This window comes from Myotis lucifugus, unplaced genomic scaffold (genome assembly GCF_000147115.1).
Source record: "Myotis lucifugus unplaced genomic scaffold, Myoluc2.0 scaffold_424, whole genome shotgun sequence".
Lineage (NCBI taxonomy): Eukaryota > Metazoa > Chordata > Mammalia > Chiroptera > Vespertilionidae > Myotis > Myotis lucifugus.
This window is the reverse complement of record NW_005871472.1, coordinates 33,616-59,143: the sequence shown is the minus strand read 5'-3', so window position 1 is coordinate 59,143 and position 25,528 is coordinate 33,616. Positions and strand designations below refer to the sequence as shown.

The window sequence follows — 25,528 nt, the reverse complement described above, 5'->3', positions numbered from 1 at the left end:
CATATGTCAACAGAATAGCTTAGAGGTGCGTCTCAGACATGCCACAGTGTAGACTTGGTAGAGCTGTGAGATATTTGCTTTTCAGAATAATCACACCAATAAATATAAATACTCTTCCCTATGGCCAACTGGTCTTGGGAAAATAGTGCTTTTTTAAGCCCCTTCACATTACTCTGCACACTGTTTTGGTCACGCAGCCTGGGCTGAACTCCCTCCTGATTCTCCTATGACTGTCAACTCCTAATGTTTCTTTTCTCCATATTCCCTTCGGTCCTCCATGACATTATTAGTATCTACTGAGCAAGTACAATTAGCTTTGCAACTTAGTTCTAACAGCTGTCAACATTGAGAGGCTAAGAACGGCAGAGGTGCAGGTGTCTGAGCAGAGCAGCAGGGAAGTGCCCCTTGTGGAGTGGAGAGCAGGTGGTACAAATGCCTGTGTTCAGCCATTGGGGGTCATCATTTCTCCATGTGTGCGAGGACTTTGCCTGTCTTCTTGGCCACGATTCTAATAGGATAGGATGCACTATGGTTTGCAATTGAACAGATGCCAAAATGAACAAAGTCTCTGATTTCAATAACAAAAATTATTTTAAATTGAGGTGCAGTATAATGTAAAATGCATAGCTTTGGGTATTCCAAAAGAGTATATAATTTTTCTCACATCTTAGTATAATAATTACTAATATTAATTGAATACTTACTATATAGAATAGTGTGCTAATATAGCAAGAACTCTCTGTATATTATACTACAGTATAGTATAGGTAGAGCCCTTAGGATTATACCTTTAAGAGTCAAGTGCTAGTCTATGGGCTTTATGTTTTTAACTCTTGTAACTCATTTAACCCTCATACCTTCCCTCTGAAGTAGCAACTTATTATTCCCATTTGGCAGATGAAGCAACATAGGTCAAGGTCAAAGAACTAGTAAGCATAGAACCAAGATTTAAACCCAGACAAAAGAGCTCCAGAATGTAATGAATCACATAGGTCAACTAGTTCAACCTCAGGACCTATTCTCTTCAGATATTGGACTAGGCCAGTGATGGCGAACCTATGACACGCATGTCAGAGGTGACACGCGAACTCATTTTTTTGGTTGATTTTTCTTTGTTAAATGGCATTTAAATATATAAAATAAATATCAAAAATGTAAATCTTTGTTTTACTATGGTTGCAAATATCAAAAAATTTCTATATGTGACACGGCACCAGAGTTAAGTTAGGGTTTTTCAAAATGCTGACACGCCGAGCTCAAAAGGTTCGCCATCACTGAACTAGGCACTCCACATATGTTACATATGTCATCTCTTTTACAGATGATGAAACTGAGGCTCAGAGAGACATAGTAACATGCTCAAGGTCACACAGTTATTCAATGATGTTACAATTAAAACCAAGGTCTATCTAATTCCAAAGCCTGTTATGTCAGGTTGTATTGACTCACAGTGGATAGGGATCACAGGGAGACATACCTCAGGGTGCAGGAGGGAGGTCCCATCATGCAAGGATCAGAATACTTGGATGATATCTATCCTTAAGCAAAGTAAAGTTTGTATTGAGGCTGTCTCACTTATTGTTAATATTGTGTTTTGCCAGTACCTTCAGCATAATGATCACTGTGCAACATCCACGATAACATCATAAGGGCTTCTTGGATTGTGCTAACCCCAAACATATCTGGAGGAACAATATGCTACAATTCTGAGCCATTCTTTCACCAGTCTGTTGTAGTCACTGATTTGGATCCCCAGGTGACTGTTCTTTGATGAAAATGCCAGTGTAGCTCCTGTGGTAGAGATGGAGTATATAGTCCCTTGGTTGCATAACAGAATTTTAGCAATTGATCCGATGATATTGGGGCTATGAAGGCTGGGGAAAAGTTCATCTTCTTGAGTTATTGTCATCTGCTTATATCTTTAAAAATTATGGAGAATGTTTATTCTTACTCAAGAGTTTTACAAACTTGTGTTGCTTTTATATATTGGTGTTTGGTTTTATAAGGTAATTATGGTAATTTTAAAATTTCAAAACAAATGCAGGATAGGGCAAATGTAGGTTTATAGTTGTTTGTATAGAAAATAACACAATAATTAATAAATAATAATACAAGAATAAGCTCTGTTTTATGTACTCATAACTGTAAACCTACTTTTGCCCTGTATTTTATAATTTTTTATTAATAAAGTTTATAATTTTTTTTTAGCTTATTCACCTTGATGAAGATTGTATAACAGAACTTTCTGTACATCATAAAAACAACAGGCAGACAATGGAGGATTTAATTTCATTGGTAAGAAATGCACCATGAATTTGAGAGTAATACCATTTATTTCATTGCTCTTGATGTTATCAGTATATTAAAAATAGGGTAGCATTGTCAGACCTATGATTTTATCATGGGTGTAACTGTTGCACTTATTATTATTATTTTTAGAGAGAGGAAGAGGGGGGAGAGAGACATCCATGTGAGAGAGAAACATTGATCAGGTGCCTCCCATCTGTGCCCTGACTGGGGATGGAACCTGCAACCTAGGTGTGTGCCCTGACCACTGCATCCTTTTGGTGGAGAGGACAGTGTTTCAACCAACTGAGCCACCTGGCCAGGGCTATTGCACTTATTTTATATTCATGTCTAATTTCTACTCAGCTCTTTCTTAATGTCCGCTGGACAGCCTTTTAAAAAATAACATTGGTTAAAGAGAATTATAGTGGGGGAAAATTAAGAAACAGAATAAAATAGTCCAGGGCATTGACAGAATTCTGATTCTGACTACTTTAAATTCTCTAACATGGAATTATGATTCTGCTGTAAAAATTAAGGTAAACACAAAACAGTTTCCTTCTTAGCTAAAAGCAACCCTGTAGCATCACATCACCCCTAAGCTTATTAACCAAATACTGTGAAATTATTATCATGATTTCTGGTGTTGGATCATTTTAGCTCTTTCAGATACTTAAATCCAGATTACGTATTTCCTAGAGGTAGAGACACTCAGAGCTGTCTCTGAGTATAATGTAAATGCTGGGCTGGGCTTGCGCCCTAATTTTCTCTTGTTCATTCTATGTCTTTTCATCACCTATGCTTTGTATGTTTTTTTTTCTTTTTTCTGTTTTCTAACTTGCAAGGTAAAGGCCTTAAGAATTTTTTTTTTTAAACTAAACAAAACTTTGCTAAGGCACAGTTCTTTTAAGTGAGGAGGTGATAGAAAAAAAGGAATTCTTTTGAATGACATAATAAGCAAAGGCTCTGGAGTATGTCTGGAAAACAGAATGATAATTTACTTTTTCGTGGAATGAAAAGGAATGGCAAGAATTGGGAACTGCTGCAAGATATGTAGGTCCTTAGTCTTTTACAATAAAATGTGAAGTTTTCATATAAGCAACTTAAAACTGCATGATTTTTTCTTTGGGATGATCTTTAATAGAAGTCTGTTTTTCAAATACATAAAATTTCTTTTTCAAGTTTTATTATAGAAAATCTCAAACACCTATAAAAGTGGAGAGAATAGTATAATAACAGTGATCTTCCATGTATCATCATCCAGTTTCAACAGCTGTTAAAATTTTGCTAATTTCATCTATATCCCAACACCCTCCCTCATCTGCACTTTCAGCTGGGTATTTCAAAGAAAATCCCATACAACATGTCATTTTATCCAGAAAAAATTTCGTATGAGATTTATAAAATTTTAAAATTTGGATCTTAAAGTAACATACTCAGAATTTCAAGAATCATTGAAAAAAGGTCTTTAAAATAGTATCCTTTATGTGGTCTCTAAATACAATTTTGAAACTTAGAAGTGAAATGGTACTAGGAATTGTCTTCTTTACATCTGACACAGAAAACAGAATAGATAATATTATTCCTCACCTGAGGATATTTTTCCAGTGACTTTTAGAGAGTGGCAGGGAGAGGGAGAGACCGAGAGAAACATTGATGTGAGGAAGACTCATCGATTGGTTACCTCCCACATGCACCCTGACTAGGGCCAGGGATCAAGCCTGCAACCAAGGTATATGCTCTCGACCAGAAATCGAACCCGGGACCCTTCAGTCGACGATTTATCCACTGAGCCAAACCAGTGAGGGTCATAAGCACTCTTAAATTGCTTTTTTCATATATGTAGAAGTCAGAGTTTCATATGTCTTATGATTTTGAGCTGTCTCATTGAGATTCCCAGCAGCAGTGCTAGAGCTTTTACTCCATTGTTTTCCTTACTTTCCCCCAATTCTTCCAGCTATGAGTGGCTCTGATTGTGGGAGCTTCCAGTCATCTGGTTGGGGAACTTCACTGAGGGTCACATGTACATATGAGAACTGATTCAGACCAAGGCATCCCTTTACCCCACTCCTGCAATGCAAATACCCATGTATTCTGGTGGGGGCTGTTTAAAGATGGAAGGCCTTGGGAGCAAGGTCAGGGGAAGGATAGTGGACTACTCCTCAATTTTTCAAACCCCCTGTAGCAATAGCTGTCTTTCCTCAGCCCAGGTGCCCGTGCAGTTCTTTAATATTTGGTCTGTCTGAACAGTGATGGGATTTAAAAATGTTTTTAGTTTTCTAGAAATGGTACTTTCTTTCTAACAGGTAAAGCTATTGCTTTACCTTCAGACATTTGACTTTCAAAAGAGGGAACTGTCTAAAAGATAAGGGAGACGTTGGTTGTTAGACCTGAGGATTGACATCACCTGAAAGCGTAACTAATGTGTTGATTTATCTGGTATTCAACACAGAACTCCCCTGTGCACCTTATCATAATGAGTAATATGCAGAGGCTATGGCAAAAAAGTTATAAAAAGGATGCTTTCTATGCCTCAGAGGAAAAGAGGGCTTAGAGGATGGTTGTAAAACTCCTAGGCATGCTTAGAAAACTCCATTTAAAACGCTAGCACCGTCCAGGTGTTGTTGGCAATGCCTGGCTTATGCCATTGTTGATAAGCAAGTGGCAACTTGTTTCTTAGCCATGTCTTCTGATTAGTTTATGGCATCTTTTTCAAAACGGTGGCTGTCATAGATGAGACCATAGATGTGGGAGGTGGGAAAAAATCTTTAATGTAGTTTTTGGAAAATGGAGAGTGATTCTAACTACATAGTTTTCACTTGGTTCTCAAGTACTTTCTCCATGAAACCTTTCCCCCTGCCCTGTCTGGGTTAAAGGAAATGTTCTGTGATAATTTATCACAGTAGTGTATACTTCTTCCACTAGATGGATAGATCCATTGTATAAATTTCAAAGCATATACTATGATTGTGGCCATCTGAAATATTAACTGATAAAATTTACTAATAAAAACAACTGGTAGTAGACCTCTTTGGATCATGTACTGCGAGGAGATACATAGCATTTAAATATTACTCAGTGTTATTAAAATGGTACACTCTTGCGGGCAGAGAGTCTCATAGTCTTATGGGTACATTATTGAGAAATTTTCAGTTAAGTACAGTGGATTGAACAAATATGTTTGCAACCAACATTTTCTAAAACCTCACAAAAATAACAAAGGGAGAAAAGGGCATAGCATTTTGGAGAAAGCGAGAGCCTAAGTGCCTGCAGTGGGAAAGGGCAGTCAGCCACCTGATTGGAGCGCTGGAGCTCCAGAAAGGCTTGGGGGTCAGGGTGCTGGGAGCCTCTGAAATCAGGGAAGTGAGCAGCTGGAAACCAGGAAGGTCGGTTGAAAGTCTGTATTGGAAGCATTTAGAACCCGAGTCCCTTTTTCTACCGGTGCCTCATGACAGCCACCTCTTCCCCACCCAAGCAGAAGATTGGGGACATTGAAGCACAGGCACTCTTGTACCAGACATAGCTCAGGTGGGGGCCATGAGCTCTTTGAAAAGGATGCATGGACACTCACAGTCCTCATATTGAATGGTGAGTCACTGCCTCTAACCCCCTTCGCTGTTCCACTCAGAATGCAGGAGCTAGGATTTTGTCCTGTTTGCAGTGGGGGTGGGGGAACATTGGAAGATTCCTCTCTAGGGGAAAGCCAGGAGGAAAAACCTACTTGCTGTAGCAGTGGTTGGGAGTTCAGTTTTCTTGTGTGTTTACATTAGAGCTGTGATTTTCAACCTTTTTCATCTCACAGCACTCATAAACTCATTACTGAAATTCTGCAGCACACCGAAAATATATTTTTTGCAGTCTGACAAAAACATAGGTGTAATTTTGATTCATTCACACCTGATGGCTATTGTAATGTTGGCTGTTGTCATTTTTTATTTGACAATCTAAGGGAAATGAGGTCAGTGCCCCTGACTAAATAGGCAGGTATTGCATGATTTAAAAATTCTTGTGGTACAGCAGTTGAAATCACTGCCTTAGAGAAAAGTCCCCAAGGTGTTAAGCAGCCCCAGACTACACATAGAGCCTTTAATTAGCTGTGTTATTATAATTCTTCACTTTTAAATAGAGACAGACAGCCAAGGATCACCAGATATTTGAGGAAAGCGTCTAACATGAAAACCACAGGTCAAAATAAATGACGTGGGGTTGGCCAGAAGGAAGAAAAAGTAAAGATACTCAGGGGGAAAAAAAAAGATAACAGGAAGTGGGAAAAAATGGCTAAGAAATGATAACTAACATTCTTAGAGATAAGAGAAGCTATTTCTTTCTTGAAATAGGAATAAGATGACTAAAAAGAACATTTCAAGAAATAGCTGTTGGAAATTTAAAATATGACCAAAAAAAAAAAAATGAGAAAAGCTCAGTAGAAATGTTTGGAAAATGAGTTAATGTGAAACCTTCTGAAAGTAGAACCTAAAGACAAAGAGATACACAAATAGAAGAGAAGGGGTAAAAAAGGTCCTACATACAAATAATATAAGTTACAGAAAGATAAAACAGAGGAAAGAAGGGAAGAAACCACTGAAGAAATATTCCAGAAAAGAGTTTCTAAGAACAAAGGGGCTTAACCAGGGCTTAGCAAAATGATGAAAAGAGATCCACACACGGGCCTTCTGGAAGGAAATTTCAGAAAACTGGGGAAAGGAAGATTCAAAAAGTGTCAGGGACAAAAACCAAAAAGGATCATACACAAAGTCTTGGGAATCAGAAAGACTTTAGATTTTTCCATAGCTATACTAGAAGTGAGAAGATCATGGATCTATGTCTTCAAAACTGAAAATTATTGTCAACCTAGAATTCTATACTTTGCTAAACTAGAATCAAATGTGTGGATAGAATGCAGTCATTTGTCAGACAAGCAAGCTCTCAAAAAATTTACCTACCATTCATCTACCCTCAGGAAGTTATTGGAGATGTTTCCACCAGAACAAGAAAGTAAACCAAGAAAGAGGAATACTTAGGCCCTTGCTACTGTGTCTAGTTGGTTGGAGCATCATTCCATACACCAGAAGGTGGCGGGTTTGATTCCCTGCCAGGGCACATCCCTGGGTTGTGGCTTCGATCCCCGTCTGGATGCGTGCAGAAGGCAACCAATGGATATTTCTCTCTTACATTGATGTTCCTCCCTCCCTCCCTTCTTTCCTTCCTTCCTCCTTCTCTCTAAGATCAATAAAAGAAAAAGAAAGAAAGAGAGAGAGAAGGAGAGAAAGAAAGGAAAAAGAAAGAGGGATACTTAGGATCTAGGGAATTGTGGATACATTGCAGGATAGAGGTGAAGGGAATCCCAAGATTAACAGTTGAGTTGCTGGCTGAGAAAGAAGCCAATCCAGAGTGGAGTATGGAATGCAGATATCAGGAGGAATGTCTCCAAAAGGGAGACAGAGAAGGAGACAGATTAGTTGATATGTGTGAACATGTTGGGAGGAGGTGAAGGGTGTTGGAGACTGTGGAGTTGAATTAGTAAGATAAATAACTGCCTTTAAAAGATTTAACTTTAGGAAAAAACAAGTTATAAAAAAAAGGAAATGCAAGGATAGCAACATGTGTGGTTTAACTGCAGGGCTAATACTCAGCCAGTGTGGCCATACTGGTTGTAAGATACTAATGTTTATACACTGACTGGTACATAACTACTACCCAGAGTGCCCTCCCTGTTGCCTCCCTTGGGCCCTAGGCACCTCCCTCTAGGCCAGGGGTGGGCAAACTTTTTGACTCGAGGGCCACAATGGGTTCTTAAACTGGACCGGAGGGCCGGAACAAAAGCATGGATGGAGTGTTTGTGTGAACTAATATAAATTCAAAGTAAACATCATTACATAAAAGGGTACGGTCTTTTTTTTTTTTTTTTTTTTAGTTTTATTCATTTCAAACAGGCCGTAGTTTGCCCACGGCTGCTCTAGGCCCACCTCAAATCCATCATTAAAATGACAATAATCGGCATCACAGGGCCCCCAGAATTCTACACCTCTTGGCCTCTGTTCTGATTGGTTGGTGTACTAATTAAATATTTGAACATTACCTTTACTTAGTTGTGAATACCATGTATTTACATAATAATAACATAAATATTGATTTACTAAAATTATAACAGGAGGATGCAGGGAGGAGATGTGTGGGGAAGGAAGGAAGGAATTATAGTAGAACTAAATTCTACACAGTAGGAAATCTAAAAATGATATCTGAAGCTGAAGAAAAAATTAAAGCTATATAAACAGTTAATTTAGGAATATAGAAAAATAGCTAAATGTGTTTAAAAGTAGTTCTTTCTGGGGAGTAGAAATGGTGTGTGTGGTGTGGTGTAGGGGATCACTGTTTTTCATTATATGCCTTGTAAAGCTAAAAAATTTTTAAAAATTCTGAATGTCTATTACATCCAGGAAAAAATTTAATTTAAAATAGAACATTATTTCAAAAAGCACATTTAATCTTCTAAACAACTTGATTTTCTTTTCTTCCAGTGGCAATATGATCATCTCACAGCTACCTATCTTCTGCTTCTAGCCAAGAAGGCTCGGGGGAAACCAGTTCGTTTAAGGCTTCCTCCTTTTTCCTGGGGACAAGTCAGTGGTACCCCATTCACAAACGTCAAGGTAAATGTTGGAACCTTTTTAAAAAATATATGTTTTTATTGATTTCAGAAAGAGGAAAGGAGAGGGTGAGAGAGATAGAAACATTGATGAGAGAGAAACATCGATCAGCTGCCTCCTGCATGCCCCCTACAGGGGGTCAAGCCTGCAACCTAGGTATGTGCCCTGACCGAGAATTGAACTGTGACCTCCTGGTTCATAGGTCAACGCTCAACTACTGAGCCATGCCAGCTGGATTAGATCTCTCTTTTTGTCACTTGTCACTCATGTGCTGCAGATATAGTGGGTCTTATGTCCATGCCAGACCTAACTTGTCTCTCTTCTTCTCTCCCCAGTTTGTCTTTGACCAAACTAAGAACTAAAAAGTGTGAGTGCAAGTTGTCTGTTGTGTAAAGAAATCTCTGAAGTGAGATAATCTTATTCCAGGGATGGTTTTCTGGCCTGTTCTTAGAGAGTTTTGTTGGCTGGTTAATACCCCATGCCCAGGCAGATCTTTTATCCATGGGCTTTTGATCAGCCCATCAGCCATACTGTCCACATACCAAACCCTTTAAACAAACTCTCAGATTCAAGTTAACACCTTTGGGTATAGGAGGACACCAAAGCATGAGCTTTGCTTCTGATCGAGGTCATCTCAGAAAGACAATAGATACTGTGTACTTAGAATAAACACTTCAGCTAAAGTTTTAAATTCATGATACCTCAGGTAAGAGGTCTGAAACATTTTCCTAAGCCATTGGATGGGCCTGATCTCAATTCATGTGCTTGTGTGATTCATAAAGTATCCAGGTGGAAAAGATCTGGGAAGATATTTACTCTTAACTTCCATCTAATGAGCATTTACCTAATAATTTAATTATTTGGGCATTTAATTCATGTTATTGAATCAATGTTTATACCAGATAGTCATTTTAATGACAAGAAATGAAGTAGAAATAAAATTTTGGGTCCTTTTCTGATCTTTATGCAAATTATTGGGATTTGAATCAAGGCACATAAGTCTTTTTGTACTATTTTCCCTTTTGATCGAATCACCCTTTTCCTTTGGGGTGTTGTTTATAAGAAAGTAAGTAATAGTTAACCAATAGATGAAACTTTCAATTTAACAATAATACCATCTGATTCAGGAATCACAAAAGATCACATCATCATCCACATTAACATTTTCAGGCCCCATGTTAGACAAATCGCTATGAAGTGTGGCACTTGGTTTCTAACAGTTGTGTTATACCACATCATAGTAGAGCAGCCATTTTCATCTCATGGCACACAGAAACTAAGTACTAAAATACTTCGGCACACCAAAAATATATTTTTTGTTGATCTGACAAAAAAATAGGTATAATTTTGATTCAGTCACACTAGATGGCTATTGATGTGTTGGCTATTATCATTTTTTTATTTGATAGTCTAAGGGAAAAGAGGTCAGTGCCCCTGACTAAATAGTCAGGTATTGCATGTTTTAAAAATTCTTGCTGCACATCAATGGAAATCATTGTAGTAGATGATTAGTGCCAGATAAGGGGCTAGAGGTGGGCATGATCGCCATGGGTGATGCAAACTGGACCCACAGTCAAGTTTAGAAAAATGGAAAAGAAAGAGCACAGTGTTCAGGGCAAGACGAATGTAATTAGCAAAAGCTCAGACACCTAAATGTGGGCTTGATATATTATGTTGACAGTGACTAGATCTGTTTAGCAAAATGAAGAGTTCAAGTAGGGGGAAGTGAGAGAGGAAGCGAGAGCGCTTGTGAGCTGGAAGGGTGGATGAGAGATTATAGAGAACCTTGAAAGTCCACGTGAGAGGGGTTAGACCAGGGGTGGGCAAACTTTTTGACTCGAGGGCCACAATGGGTTCTTAAACTGGACTGGAGGGCCGGAACAAAAGCATGGATGGAGTGTTTGTGTGAACTAATATAAATTCAAAGTAAACATCATTACATAAAAGGGTACGGTCTTTTTTTTTTTTAGTTTTATTCATTTCAAACGGGCCTGATCCGGCCCGCGGGCCGTAGTTTGCCCACGGCTGGGTTAGACTTTATGCTCTCGGTAATGGGAACCATGGATTTTTGAGCAAGACATGACATATCACTGCTATGACTGTAATTTTTAATAATTCATCCAGTGGTGTATAGAATTGTCTAGTCAGATATGTGTGTGTGCTGTTACTGTCTACTTTAATACCCATGACAGCCGTCATTCGCACAACACTGTACCTTTTTTCCCCACTGAGCCTAGACTTCACTTTAGTATTTTTCTCAGCCTAGCAGTCCATGCAGCTAGGTCTAGTTGATGGTAATTGGCGGTCCTGGAGAACTCTGTCATTCCTGGTTGAGAGGGTGGAAAGACTGGTCGCAGAGACCATATTATCTGTTTGAATAGTTCAGGTCTGAGAAGATTTGTCCTTGAATTAGAACAGTGGCAGTGGGACTGGAAAAGAAAAGAATGAGGTGTAAGAAATTCAAGTAATATTGCCTGGCCAGGTTAACTAGATATTGAGGGAAAGGGAAGGACGGAGAATAAAAAATCCAATTATGTTCCATTGTTTTAGAATTTAGGAAGGATCTGGTATAGCCTTAGCTTATAGAGAGGTAGAATGAGGGAAAATAAATGACTCTGGTGGTATTATTAGGTCGGGACCTCAAGTATCCTGCCCCCAGGACATCTTCCATAAGGCTAATTTATTCCTAGTATAAATTGCTAACTACTCTGTATGTTCTTACAACTAAGCAGCCCATGTTTCAAAGTTGTTTCTGTTCCATCTTCTACTTTGTCAGAGCTTTTTATTTGTAGATTTGCAGAGGAGTTATTTGTCTGGCATTAGTGATTATCTGCTAATGACAAGCTAAGTAGTATGCTATAAACGTAAGAATGTTTTAAGACATATTGTTTGAGAGTCAGAGATTCTCCCATCTAATCATCTGACTTAAAAAATTTTTTTACTTCCTGTTTGCTGTAATGAATGGTAAGCTTCTTCAATATACTATCTCTCATTTGTTTCTGCTTCCAGGGCATTGCCCTGCACTGGGTATATGCTATTTTAAAAACTGAATCATGATCCTTCTATTTTTGAATAGTCAAAGAACCTGAGTTTAGAAGATATGACCACAAGTGATGAAAATTATGTGGCTGGATTAATAGACTATGAGTGGTATGAAGACAATTCATCAACAGGTGTGGCTACTCCCCAAACACCACAGGTTGGTTAATTTTATTATTACTTAAAGCAGATTATATTGTCTCAATTATAAAAATATCTAGGCCCCAACATGTGATCTAGTATGTGCTTGCAAGCTTAATGAATTCTTTTTTTAAGAAAATATTTTTTTATTTATGTTAGAGAGGAAGGGAGAGGGAGAGAGAGAGAATCATTGATTGTCTGCCTCCTATATGCCCCCTACTAGGGATCGAGCCCGCAACCCGGGCATGTACCCTTGACCAGAATCAAACCCAGGACCCTCAGTCCGCAGGCCGACTCTATATCCACTGATCCAAACTGGCTAAGGGCTTAATGAATTCTTAAACTATTGAAAACATTAATGAGAGCCCTGGCCAGGTAGCTCAGTTGGTTAGAGTGTCATTCTGCCATGCCAAAGTTGCAGGCTCAAACCTGGTCAGAGCACATACAAGAATCAACCAATGAATACATAAGTAAGTGGGATAACAAATCGATGTTTCTCTCTTTCACTCTCTCTCTGTCTACCCCACCCATCTTCCCTCCCTCCCTCCCTCTTCCTCTCTCTCAAATCAAGAAAAGAAAGAAAACATTAATGAGAGATAGTTGGAATAGAATGAAAGGGATGCCAATTATTTCCAAGTTGAAGAAAGCCAAGATTCCATTTTGGAACACTTTATTGCTTCCTCTTCTTCTTCTTCTTCTTCTTCTTCTTCTTCTTCTTCTTCCTTCTTCCTTCTTCCTTCTTCCTTCCTCCTTCCTCCTTCCTCCTTCCTCCTTCCTCCTTCTTCTTCTTCTTCCTTCTCTCTCTCTCTCTCTCTCTCTCTCTCTCTCTCTCTCTCTCTCTTTTTAGTGAGGTATAATTTACATGTAGTTAAATAGTTAAATACACTATTTTAGTGTAAAATTCTGTGTTTTGACAAATGCATACAGTCGTGTAACCACCACCAAAATCAAAAACAGTTCTGTTGCCCCCCAAATTCCCTCATGACCCTTTGTAGTCAACACCCTCTCTCCCCAACTCAGTAGCTACTAAGGATTGAGAGCTTGGGTTGTGTTGGAGTGAAGCTTTTCTTTTAGATAGGAGTTGTGTTTGCTTCTACCATGCTCCTGGAACACAAACAATTTAGGACTACTTTAAATTCCAGGCTTTTGATTCCAGGGACCATGCACATAGTATGAAGTTGGGCTTGGAGCTTATGTGAAGACTGTCCTGTGGTTACTTACAAATTATTAAAGGAGACTTTTTTTTTCTCCTCCAAAGCTCAAGACAAGATAGACACATTTTCTTGCCAACTTCTTTGCAGGGCATATTTATATTTAATTCACTTTTAAAATTTTAGATGGAGGCTTTTCTGGCTTTTCATGGGGGCTTTGGGTCTAACCCTTGCATAGGTGTAAGGCTTCCACAGTATTAAAACCTATGCCGTAGGGTATCCAGGATAGTAGGTAGATGCCCTTAGGGCAGTGCGGAGCCTCATCCTTGGTTACATTTCTGGATTCATGCTCCTGTTTTTAGTTTGACCTCTGAGGACTTTCCTTACTATTTAGCAAGCTCAACCATAAATTCAAAAGGATTAAAAAATATTTTCTATCCAACATTTCTGTTAGAGTATTTTAACATGGTTTTTCTGCACAATTATCCACTAAACTTTTATTTTTGGTACATATTAAGAGACAGACCATGACAATCTAGGTATAGGAAGCAATTTTTAAGGATTTATTTGTGGTCATTCTCAATATTGCCTAGGCCCGGGGTATATTTGAGTGAAAACTTGGCCTGAAACATGTTGAAAATTACCTGACAATAGAACAGACTGAAGTGATCGACACTTACTAAAGAGAATGGAATGTACATTTTCAAATTTCTTGGTATCGTTAATAATACCCTTTTGATAGTATTTCATTTTAGTAAAAATGCTACAAGGTAATCTACAAATGATGAAAGCATGTTGTAAAGAAATTGACTTTTCTTCACTGTACTTTATCTAGTGATTTTTTTTCCAGTTTGCCAAGCATTGGACAGAATCAAACGGTTTGGAATCTAAATCATTAACTCCAGTTTCATGCAAAGCATCTGCCAATAAATTAAAGAACAAAGAGAATATATATACTCCCAAGTCTGCTGTAAAGAATGAAGATGGCTTTGTACTTCCAGAGCCAAAGACTCCAGTTAATAAGAACCAGCATAAAAGAGAAATACTCACTACACCAAATCATTACACTACACCCTCGAAAGGTATTTGCTGAAACACCTTTAAAGTCCATTCTTCTTACCATGCTGCGTGAATGCATAACAGGTCAGAAATGACTAGCACTGCTCTCAGGAGTCTCTAGGCGAAGTCTGCCTGCTTTTTTATTATGTGTTATTTTGATTAGCTGAAATGAAAGCATATTAGTCAACTTCTAATTTTCCTCAACTTTATACAGATAAAGTTGAATCATAGCATCATAGAATATCAAAGCTGAAAGGCAAGTTAGAGCTCATTTAATCCACGGCCCTTCTCATAGCTGAGGAACCTGAGGTTCAGATGAGTGAAGGAGTTGCCCAAGGCCATCCAGGTTTAGATCCTGCTTGCCCCAGCCCTTTGCTCTCACTTATATTGACTAAACCTAAGTCTCTCTGGAGCTCTTGTTATGCATCTGGACCTCCAGTTCTGGTGTCTGATCCGGCTCTGCGTTGTGCTACCGCCCATGCTCCAGCAGACAGAGAAAAGCTGCAGTGTCCTTCCAGATATCTGTGTCCACACATTGCAGCTCTCACTTCCCTTGGTTTCCTCTCCTCAGCTTTATCATCACCAGTTATTTAAGCTGTTTCCTTTATGACACCTCAGCGCTTTTATTGCTGACCTCATCTAAACATATTCTATTTTGTCTGTGTGCCTCTTAAAACTGCCTAGAACTGAACCTAGTCTTCTAGTACTGGGTCTCACCGGGATAAGATAGTGTCATGAGAGTAGAGACTGTCTTCTGTCTGTATTGCAGCATGGCATAGTACATAGGAGGGGCTATGTTCATTGTAGTACATAGTAGGTGCTTAATACCTGGTATATAATGGGGGCCATATCTGTTGAATGAAGGAATGAATAAATTAAAGGCTAAAGGGATTTTATTTACTATGATTTAGTCTATGTCACTTTTTAAAATGACACCTAAACTTTATTAGCCTCTTCCCAGCAATTGTGACCTAATACTGTTATGTTAACATCCTAATGAAACCAAACTCTGAAACCCTGCCATGGAACTGCTGCCAACTCACATCCTGTCATTGTGCTTCCAGTTTGCCAGTGGGGCTGATAGCCAGTTCCAGAGGTCTACTTACATGTAAAGATACGAAGAACTTTGTCAGAATATTTGCTGGAAGTCCTGTTAATTGCATTCTCTAATTCATTAACTCAACATTTTCCTCCAACTTGTGAGGCTAGTTTGCAGTGATGATGAGATGAGTGTGTGGCTGCCTATATGAGGTTTCAGTGAGACAACATTTGCACATAGTAGGACCTCAGTAGTATTTGCTATTGAATTTTTTCCAGTGAGGGGGGGTCTCTTCTGTTATTTCTCTTAACAAGGGTATAACATCCTTTGTGAGTGGCTTGGGCAGGGAGGTAAGATGGACTTTCAGCTCATTTGGGGCATTTTTAGAAAGAGTCTTTGATGCTTACTGTCCCTTCTATCATTGATATTTTCTGCTTTTTATGTATTTCTGAAGGTTTTAAAATATGGATAGTTGAGAATTTATAATCATAAAGTTTACATGACTTGTCCCTGTGAGAAACATTTTTCTGGTCAAAAACTATAATTGGCTGCTTTTCTTTAAACATAAGAGCTGCCTATGGGAGCGAGTGTCTGAGCCCCAATTGATAGGTTCCATTAGCGCTTTGCATTTTACTTTTGCTCTGAGTCACTTTTGACATAAACATTAATTTAATTTCTCTGGATCCTGTATAATCCAGTCAGTGACAACTTGTTGAAGGATAACTATGTATGGTAGTAGATACTCTCAGTGTACAAAGATGAAAACTGTTTTTCACAGATGTTGATTGATCTTATTTTCCTGTTCTTGTAGAACCAGTGAGAATAGTGCTGAATAGTCATAAACAAAACCAAACCTCTGATCTCTTTTCAAAAATTCGGTATCATATTTTATAAAGTGAATATTATTATCTCTAAAGGCTTACAAGGTTTATATCATGAACAAAAAGTGAACTAATCGCTGGCAACCAGATTTGTTAATGCATATTTGTATCATGGGATACAAATACCCCATTAGCATAAAACAAAATTCTGGAATAAGAAATATAAAAATAGCCACAGCTCACTCCTCTTTAATAACTTTTGTCATACTTTCACTGGGACACTTCTCTGTGCCGCAAGAATTTTAAAAACTTGCAATACCGGACTATTTAGTTAGGGACACTGACCTCTTTTCCCTTGCCTTGTCAAAAAAAAAAATGACAACAGCCAATACAACAATAGTCATTCAATGTGAATGCTTTGTCTTGAACCATAAATATATAGGTCATATAATAGAGTCACATCTTATTGGTCACATCCCATAATAAGGTTTCATCTGATTGGTTAGTTTTTGATATCAGAAATCCTTATATACAAGTATAGGCACCTGAGTTTTTAAAAAGTCACCTTGGAGCAAAGAAGTTTAGGTAATTACTATTATTTTTTAAAATCAATCAAAATTATACCTATTTTTTTTTGTCAGGTAGGCAAAAATATTTTTTGGTGTGCCACAGAATTTTAGTAGTTTATGTGTGCCATGAGATGAAAAAGGCTGAAAATCACTGGCCTAACAGGTTGAGTTGAGCGGTGAATTGAATTAACACCTCTCAGTACTATATCAATTAAAGACATAAATTGGGCCCTTGTGTAAACACAGATTGACTTTCATTTATAGAAAGGAGAATCATTAATCACAAAATCTGTATTTATATGATCTGTTTAGCTCTGCCATGATATTTATAATAAAATAAGCAGTGAAGAGAAAGGAGAGCCACACATGCAAAGCAAAACGATTTTGTTTTTATTATAAATCACATGGAAACGTTTATTTACAGAATTGTAGCTTTAGCATCGCTGGCGAAGTGATTACATTTCTGAGTCACGGAATGGGGTGATGTATGCATTCTTGATAGAAATTTTGAAACCACAGTATGTCAACTCTGGTTTGTGTTTGTGTTTGTTGTTTTTCTAATAGTTAGAAACCAGTGCCTGGAGGAAACCCCAATTAAAATGCCAGTAAATTCCGCAGGAACAGAGAAGTTAATGACAGGTGTCATTAGCCCTGAGAGGCGGTAAGTGTTTTTTAGACTTCTTTGATCTTTAGTATGTGCAACCAGATTTCCTTTTTTCATATATGATAAACTTGGTTAAGGCAAACCATCATGAAGATTCTGTCCGACTGTAGGAATGTCTGTTTGAGGATGGTCTTTGGCCATTACTGACGCCATTGCCACTGCTTTCCTCATGGGGTAGAATTGTGAAACTCATCAGCGGAAGGACTGGCACCTTAACCTAAAATACAGCAGGCTGGGAAGACAGCAGCATTGGCCCCAGCCACGTAGTTTTTTTCTCTGAGGCACACCTTTCTCTATACTTTTGCCAATAGAGCATAGACATTCACTAACAGATAGCAGTTGCTCAAAATAGTAAAGATACTAAAAAGTGTTTCAAAGAAAACCCATTCTTGTTGAGTGATTCTGTAGCATAGATGACCTTTCATTGTCTTTTATAGTTATTTTTTCAAGCAGGATCAATTTTGAGGACAATTGAAAAAATTAGAATTTGAACTAGGTATTAGAAGATACTATGACATTATTAATTTTCTTGATGTCATGATGGTATTGTGGCGATGTAGGAAATGCCCTTATTTATTGGCAATGCAGGCGGAAGTGTTTCAGAGTGAATATCATGTCTTCAGATGGGTTACTTTCAGATGGCTCGGCAGAGTTGTACATATACTAGTATTTAATGTATTTATTATCTATCTATATGCATAGAGAAAGCACATGTGACAGAATATTAACAATTGTTCATTGTACTATTCAACTTTTGTGTATATTTGACTTTTTTTTTTTTAAAGGTCAGGGAAAAATAGTTTTGCCGAGTGGCATTTGGCTGGGGGGAAGGGTGGGGGCTAAATTTCAGTAGAAGATGACTTTTGTGTTCCCTGAGCAATGAGGTGGGCTGGCCCTGGGATACCCAAATGAGGCCCACCTAGCCCACCTCAAGCACAGCCGGTGAGGGCCCCAGTGGGCAGGAGGCCTAGTTCTATTCGGGGGTGATTTTGTGTTTTGTTTCGTTAAGGTGTCGCTCAGTGGAACTGGATCTCAACCAAGCACATGTAGAGGACACTCCAAAAAGAAAAGGAACCAAAGTGTTTGGGAGCCTTGAAAGGGGCTTGGATAAGGTTATTACTGTGTTTACCAGGAGCAAAAGGAAGGGCTGTGCCAAAGATGGACCGAGAAGATTAAAGGTAAGTGGACTCAGTCTTTAATGTGGATTTCAGAAGGTGACTCCTAGCTGGACTCCTTTTTTTTCTTAAATCAAAGTACTGAATGAATGGATTAGTATTTTTTAATTTATTTACTCATTTAGCATTTAGTTAATATATATATATATATATATATTTTTACATGATCTCAGAGAGGAAGGGAGAGGGGGAGAGAGAAAAACATCAATGATGAGAGAGAATCACTGATCGGCTGCCTCCTGCACGCCCCCCACTGGGGATCGAGCCAGCAACCCGGGCATGTGCCCTTGACAGGAATTAAACCTGGGACCCTTCAGTCCACAGGCCAGTGCTCTATCCACTGAGCCAAACTGGCGAGGGCTAGTTAATATTTTTGAGAATCTAAAATATGCATATTACTATGCAATGGGTTTTGAGACTGCAGAGGTAAATTAGATATGGCCGCCCCTTTCAAGGAGTGAATAACTAGAATTCAGATATTCAAGTTGGGGTAGAGGGATTAATCACTGAGGCAACATGGAGGTGCGGAAGCATGGGACATAGGAGCAACTGCCTTAAGGATCCCTTAAGGATGGGGACTTGAGCTCAGTTGTCTTCCGTATCTCTGGCACCACAGAAGAGTCCCTGACACATGGATAACTTTTAAGCCCTCATAGAATATTTGAATATTTGAATTCATTTGAACTTTGAGTGTGGTGTGTGTGAAGAAAATAGTGAGCAACAGGCTGGGAATGTGGGCTGGCTAAGGGGTTTGGATCGCATTTAATAGACACACTATGCTTTAAACAGTGGTTCTCAACCTTCTGGCCCTTTAAATGCAGTTCCTCATGTTGTGACCCAACCATAAACTTACTTTCGTTGCTACTTCATAACTGTAATGTTGCTACTGTTATGAATCATAATGTAAATATCTGATATGCAGGATGGTCTTAGGCGACCCCTGTGAAAGGATCGTTCGACCGCCAAAGGGGTCGAGACCCACAGGTTGAGAACCGCTGCTTTAAAAGGTTGAATGTGTCAGTGAGGTGGGCGCTATATTTGGTGGGAAAGGAAAAGTAAAATAAGTTATTAGTAGATATAAAATACTTCTTACTCTCTTGGATTCTCTCCGAGCTTTCATTCAAACTTCTAATGAATGACATTTCTGTTTTGGGAAGTAAGAGGTAAGGGACGAATAAGACACAGCCCACGTCCGTGTGAGACTCAGAGTGGCCGTGGAAACAGGCAGGGATGTTATTGCTCTGACAAAGCTCAGTGCTGTAATAAAACATGTTCAAGAAGGGTGTGGACCCACAGGAGGGCGGGGAAAATGCAAGTGTTCCCTATGATTTGGGGACTGGGTCTGTGTTTCGTTTTGGCACTGAGAGTCTCATTTTGAGCAAATCTGGGTAGGTTTGGGGAAAGGAAAATGCTGAGCTGTTGGGGGGAAGGGTGCTTCAGAGGAGAATGTTCTGAGATCCCATATATGTCCTGTCTTGAAGTAGAAGAAGAAAGGACTTATCCATTAGTATTGTTGCCTTATATAATACACTAAAAACGTTTATGTTACATATGGCTGTTTATTAGGTATATTTTATCCTTTTATTCTGAGATTTCTCTGGTTGGAGAGTATTGTAAAGTATTCCAAACCCTGACTTGGGGATTAAGAAAACCATAGTGCCATTTTCCTGAACAACTTTAAATAAAGAAAATTAAGGAAATTTGTCCAATAGTATATTATGAGAAGCTAAGCAATTATCAAATGCTAATGGTAAAGTAGGATTAATTATTTTACAAAAGGAATCACTTAAATTGTAATTTGAAAGTGTTCAGTGTATTGTTACCTGAACAAAGGTGATTTAGTTGGTGGAAGAGCCCTGGGACCCAGGAGATAGAGGGTCCCATTGTAGCTGTGCCACTTGTTCCTTTTATAACTAAAGCTGGGGTTCCCAGCTTCAGTCATGGAGCACCCGCCTTCATCTCAGCATCTCATCTCCCCTATTATTTATCTGGTATTTTCTTTATATTGACTCTTTTCTTAAGAAAAAGATTTATACAGGTATAATCGACATATAGTAAATTACACATCTTAAAAATGTACAGTTAACATACTTTTAGCAATATATATGCACCTATGAAACCATCAAGATGATTGACTTTTTTTAATTGAAAAATTTATAATTTTTATTTTTATTGGTTTCAGAGAGGATGGGAGAGGGAAAAAGAGATAGAAACATCAGTGATGAGAGAGAATCATTGATTGGCTGCCTCCTGCATGCTCCCACAACCCAGGCATGTGCCCTGACCAGGAATTGAACCGTGACCTCTTGGTTCATAGGTTGATGCTCGAACATTGAGCCACACCAGCCAGGCAAGATGACTGACTTTTAAAAAACATTTATTTAAAAGGAAACTAGCCCTGGGATTCTATAATATTTTTAAAATACTCAAGAAAGAGTTAAGGAAACATATCCAACTCTATACAAATGGAAATATCGAGGGCATTTGTTTCATTTTCCCTCAGTTTACATTTCAGGACTGTAACTGTCACTGTCATAGTGCAGGAAGGGAGAAACAGCTAAAGTTTAAACAAATAGACATTATTTAATATTTATTTCTTTAAAAAAATTGGTAGGAGAGGAAGATAAAAGTATTAAAAGGATGATACGTAAACAGTTACTAATAAACATGATTTCTCCAAGCTTTCCCAGTGCCATCTTAATCCAGTTTACCAAGAGTGCGTTGTAAATTCTTTCAGTATTTTTTTTGAAATATTTTCATTTGAAATGGTACTACATGGAGGAGTTTTGGTTCTTTAAATCAGGCAGGATAGTCTTTCTGTTGATATAAAGATTGACTTCTCACTCCTTTTTCTTTTTTAAGCTTCACTATAATGTGACTACAACCAGATTGGTGAATCCAGATCAGCTCTTGAATGAAATAATGTCTATTCTTCCAAAGAAGCACGTTGACTTTGTGCGGAAGGGGTAAGAAGCAACCTGATAGGCTGTTGGGTTTATTACTTGATGTCTTTTGAGCTTTGAGAAAACATGGTTGATTCTGTTCTTCCCTTTAAAAAAATAGATATATTTCTCCCACCTCACTTCAAAAAGCTTTTATGACAGTGTCATTGTTCATAATTTATTCTCTTCTGTTTTACATGAGCTATTGACATATTGAAAGTACCCATTCTGCCACTACTTTAAAAATTAGACTTCTCAAAATAGGAAAATCTGAACAACTTCCAGTTCTCTTTTACATCCTATTTTTTTCTTTCATGGTCTACTTTTCAATAATATTTATAAATTGTAATCTAAATTTATAAGCTGCCTCATCAGACAAATCAAGGCTTTATATAGACGCCTTCTCTGTATGACTTGCTGTGTTTGGGCTTTCAGTGCTTTGGGAGTCATTTCACCTTAAGACTTTCCCACTGTTGAGTGTTCTGCCCTCAAAGCTTCAGTGGTTGTGATCTCATGGTCTAAACAGCCTGGTCCTCTCTCTTACCTAAGATGTTCCTATTTCCAAGCCTTTCCACTCAGTTATGTCTCTTTAAAATGTTACTTTTAACACAGCTAAGAAGATCCACTAATATTTAATAAAAACATTTAAATAGGCCAGTCAATCAAGAGATGAGATTTTAAGAATCAATCTTTTGCAAAAGTAATTTTACTTTTCACTCTGTACGCATTGGCTGGCGAGCACTCATGTGAACTTTGACTTTCCTCCTTAGGTGTCATTAGAATACATCTAACTCACTCTGACCTGTCCTTCATGCTTGGGGTTTAGCAATGGTTTCAGAACCGCTAGCCAGATCTATATCAGAAACTTTCAAGGATCTTTCCTTTATCATCTGAGCTTCAGCAGATCTCTAACTGGCTGTTAACCAATAATTTGTTCTTCTAACTTCCCGATCAACCAGAAGGTCTTTGCCTTGATCCTCTTCTTTTTACCTTCTTTGTTTTTCAGTGATATGTTCATTAGATACTACCAATTTCAGTTACAGTCCATATTATTCCAATCAGAAGAATTGCTTTTCCTCTTTCCTATGACTAAATGCTTCATTTTCCCATCAGAAACCATAACTGTACTCCTTTAGGCATTTCTGATATTGACTGTTTATTTTTAAGAAATAAAGCCCCAAAACACATAACTAAGTTAGTAAGAAAAATAATGATATTCTGTGAAACCTCATGATACATAACAGATACAAGTAATAAATATCTGCACATTTCTGCGAACCAGCTCCTAATTGTGTGCCCCTAAATATTTAGGGACCTGAAATGTAAAATCAGTCCTACTGGATATTGTTTGTGTTTATTGAAGATCAGTAAGACAATTAAATACAACTAAAATATAATGTAAGCTAATAAAAAACAGATTTCCATGAATTCAATTTATGCAGCTTTTTATGAACATACCTGTTTCTTAAGCTGTGTTTAAGGCTTCATTTAGTCTGGCCTTTCCATTGTCAGAGGTGGTCACATGCAGTTCTGATTATGTATGCCGAACGTTTCAGCTATGGGAATGTACCACCTCTTTGGGCTTTCTTTTATAACCCTGCCATAAAGTGTGGTGACAATCGTAACTTCTTCTTACTATTGGAGAAACCTCAAAAACATGTGTCCTCTGACAGGTTGGTGGCTTCAGCCTTATTTATATGAAAGACAGAAGATTCTGATGAGGTGCATGCAAAAAATATTCTTAATCTTCCCTGAGCTTTGCTTTGTTGTGAACATTGTGGAATTGGCCTAATGTTCACGGATTACACTGTTGAAAGAGTTGCATAAAAGGGTGCCAGAAGATTTCTTGAGCGTGAATGGTATGTCTAGCTATGAAAGAAGGGCTTTTCTTTGGAGCAATGGAGAATTCTGCTAAAGCCTTTTCATCTTTATTCTTTCTTCAGATCCTAGTTCAGCTTCTGGGAAAACACCAGTCGTACTCCATCACAAACGCATAGCTAGGCCATTTGGAAGCTGTAAGCAGTAATATATTGCTTAATAGGAAATAATGGTCTATTTTCTCCACTGGCCTCCAGGAGGCTTAGAAATCTCTTGTATTATACAGAATATTCATGGTTCTCCTACTAACTGGCTTCTTATCTTGTTTTTCACAGCTATACACTGAAGTGTCAAACACAGTCAGATTTTGGCAAAGTGACAATGCAGTTTGAACTAGAAGTATGCCAGCTTCAGAAACCCGATGTGGTGGGTATCAGGAGGCAGCGGCTTAAGGGTGATGCCTGGGTTTACAAGAGATTAGTGGAAGACATCCTGTCTAGCTGCAAGGTGTAATTGATGGATGGTTTCCATGCTGCTGGGTGAGGGTGGGTGTGATACAGAGACTGGTGTGATTGGTTTGATTTTCAAAGTCCATTGGAATGAGAAACTCCTTTCCAAAGAGCTATCTTAAAGACCAATATATTTTTGTTTTTAAACAAAAGATATTATTTTGTGGATGAATCTAAGGCTAGCCCATCTGTCATTATCTGTTCTGTCTTTTTTAATCATATGGCTTTGTGTATTAGCAACTGTTGACTTCCCTAGATTCACTTCCATATGTGAATGTAGGCTCTTAACTATGTCTCCTTTTAATGTGTAATTTCTTTCTGAAATAAAACCATTTGTGACTGTCGCAGGCTTCTCCTCTTCTTTGTTCTTGATTTTGATTCAAATAAAACCTCAAATGGCTTCTTGACTATTAAGTAGAGACTATTTGGAGTATGTTTTATCTGTTATCAAATATGCCTTGGGCAGAAAAACAGATAAGAATTCATTTGCATAATTTTTTCCTGTCTCTGATTTAAGTAGGATTTATTGAGATCGTTAACTAAGTCACAGCTGTGGTTACCAGAGTTAAACAACACATTTAATATGTTGAATAAAAGAGTATTGACTTCAGTAAGTGTGTTCGGTCAACAATGATAAGTATCTGAACTATGAACCTCCATGAAATGTTACTTTATGGTAATTTTTCTTAAGTCTTAATGTTGGCCTCAAATTTGTATTTTTATTTCATTTTATTGGTCTCTAAAGGCCAGCACTCAAGTTATATTTGTATGGATTTTACCAATTAAACTAGTTGGAGAAAAAACAGCACTGTTTCTAGCCAATACTCAGGGAGTGCTTTGTTCAGTAAACATTTACTAAGCTCTTACAGCAGTAGGTCCTAGGGCTGAAGATTACACTGTCCAGTAAACTCAAGGAGTATTCGCAGGGGCAGATGCATAAGCCATGTTGACAGCATAGAGGGGATGCTCAACTTTGCCTGGAGGAGAAAGGGATGATTTCTTGGAGGAAACAGCATTTGGTCCTGAAGGATATATGAGTCAACAGAAAGGGAAGAGGGAGTATGGCATTCTCAACAGCAAGCATAGTTGTGTGAAGGCATGCCTGGTGTGTTTAGGGGTGGAGGCAGCAGGTGGTGCCAGGGGGAAGTAGCAGGAGGTGAGGGTGGAAAGTTTACCAGGAAATAAGTGATGAAAGAATTGGAAGGATCTTGAATGTTCCACGGAACTATTGGCAAAACAGAGCTGGCAAGGGTTCTTTCACCTTAAAGAGAAATCCTGCACCCATTAGTGGTTATTCCCAACTCCCCATCTGACAGCCCTAGGCAACCACGAGTAAGGGAGTGTTAATGCCACCACCACCCACATTGGTGGGAGTATGTCCTTAAGTGGAAGAGAACTCAGGGTTGTTAGCAGATTTTTAAAAATTTTTTGGTGTTTGAAATGGCAGTTATTAGAAAAGCTCTGTTACATCCTACCAGGGAGACCTTGAGCCATTGCTTGGCTTCTAAAAGCTTCAGGTTCTCAACTGTAAAACAGAAAAACTGTGCCCTCCTCAGAGAGTGGTTGTAAGAATTGTCAGAATATGTGTGCAGCTCATAGCACAGAGTCTGCCCAGAGTGAGCCCCAGAAGATGAGCTCCACAGTATTCTCCTAACCGGTCTGCACCTG

General features: G+C 38.4%; 1 protein-coding gene across 4 annotated transcripts in view; it reads left to right on the top strand.

Annotated features, from left to right (window-relative positions):
* MELK (maternal embryonic leucine zipper kinase) overlaps positions 1–24,204 on the top strand; it is a 59,885-nt gene extending 35,681 nt beyond the window's left edge. For 2 of the 4 annotated variants that reach the window (XM_014468061.2, XM_023744038.1), the window contains 8 exons: positions 2,209–2,295; positions 8,805–8,936; positions 12,010–12,132; positions 14,115–14,346; positions 17,317–17,413; positions 18,426–18,594; positions 21,454–21,557; positions 23,687–24,199. In XM_014468061.2, coding sequence (XP_014323547.1) covers positions 2,209–2,295; positions 8,805–8,936; positions 12,010–12,132; positions 14,115–14,346; positions 17,317–17,413; positions 18,426–18,594; positions 21,454–21,557; positions 23,687–23,864 — 1,122 coding nt within the window. In that variant the 3' untranslated portion in view covers positions 23,865–24,199. Of the gene's footprint in view, positions 1–2,208; positions 2,296–8,804; positions 8,937–12,009; positions 12,133–14,114; positions 14,347–17,316; positions 17,414–18,425; positions 18,595–21,450; positions 21,558–23,686 lie in introns of all 4 variants that reach the window. The other 2 variants (XR_002826234.1, XM_006102678.3) reach the window with 2 other exon arrangements.
* Positions 24,205–25,528: the final 1,324 nt, after the last annotated feature.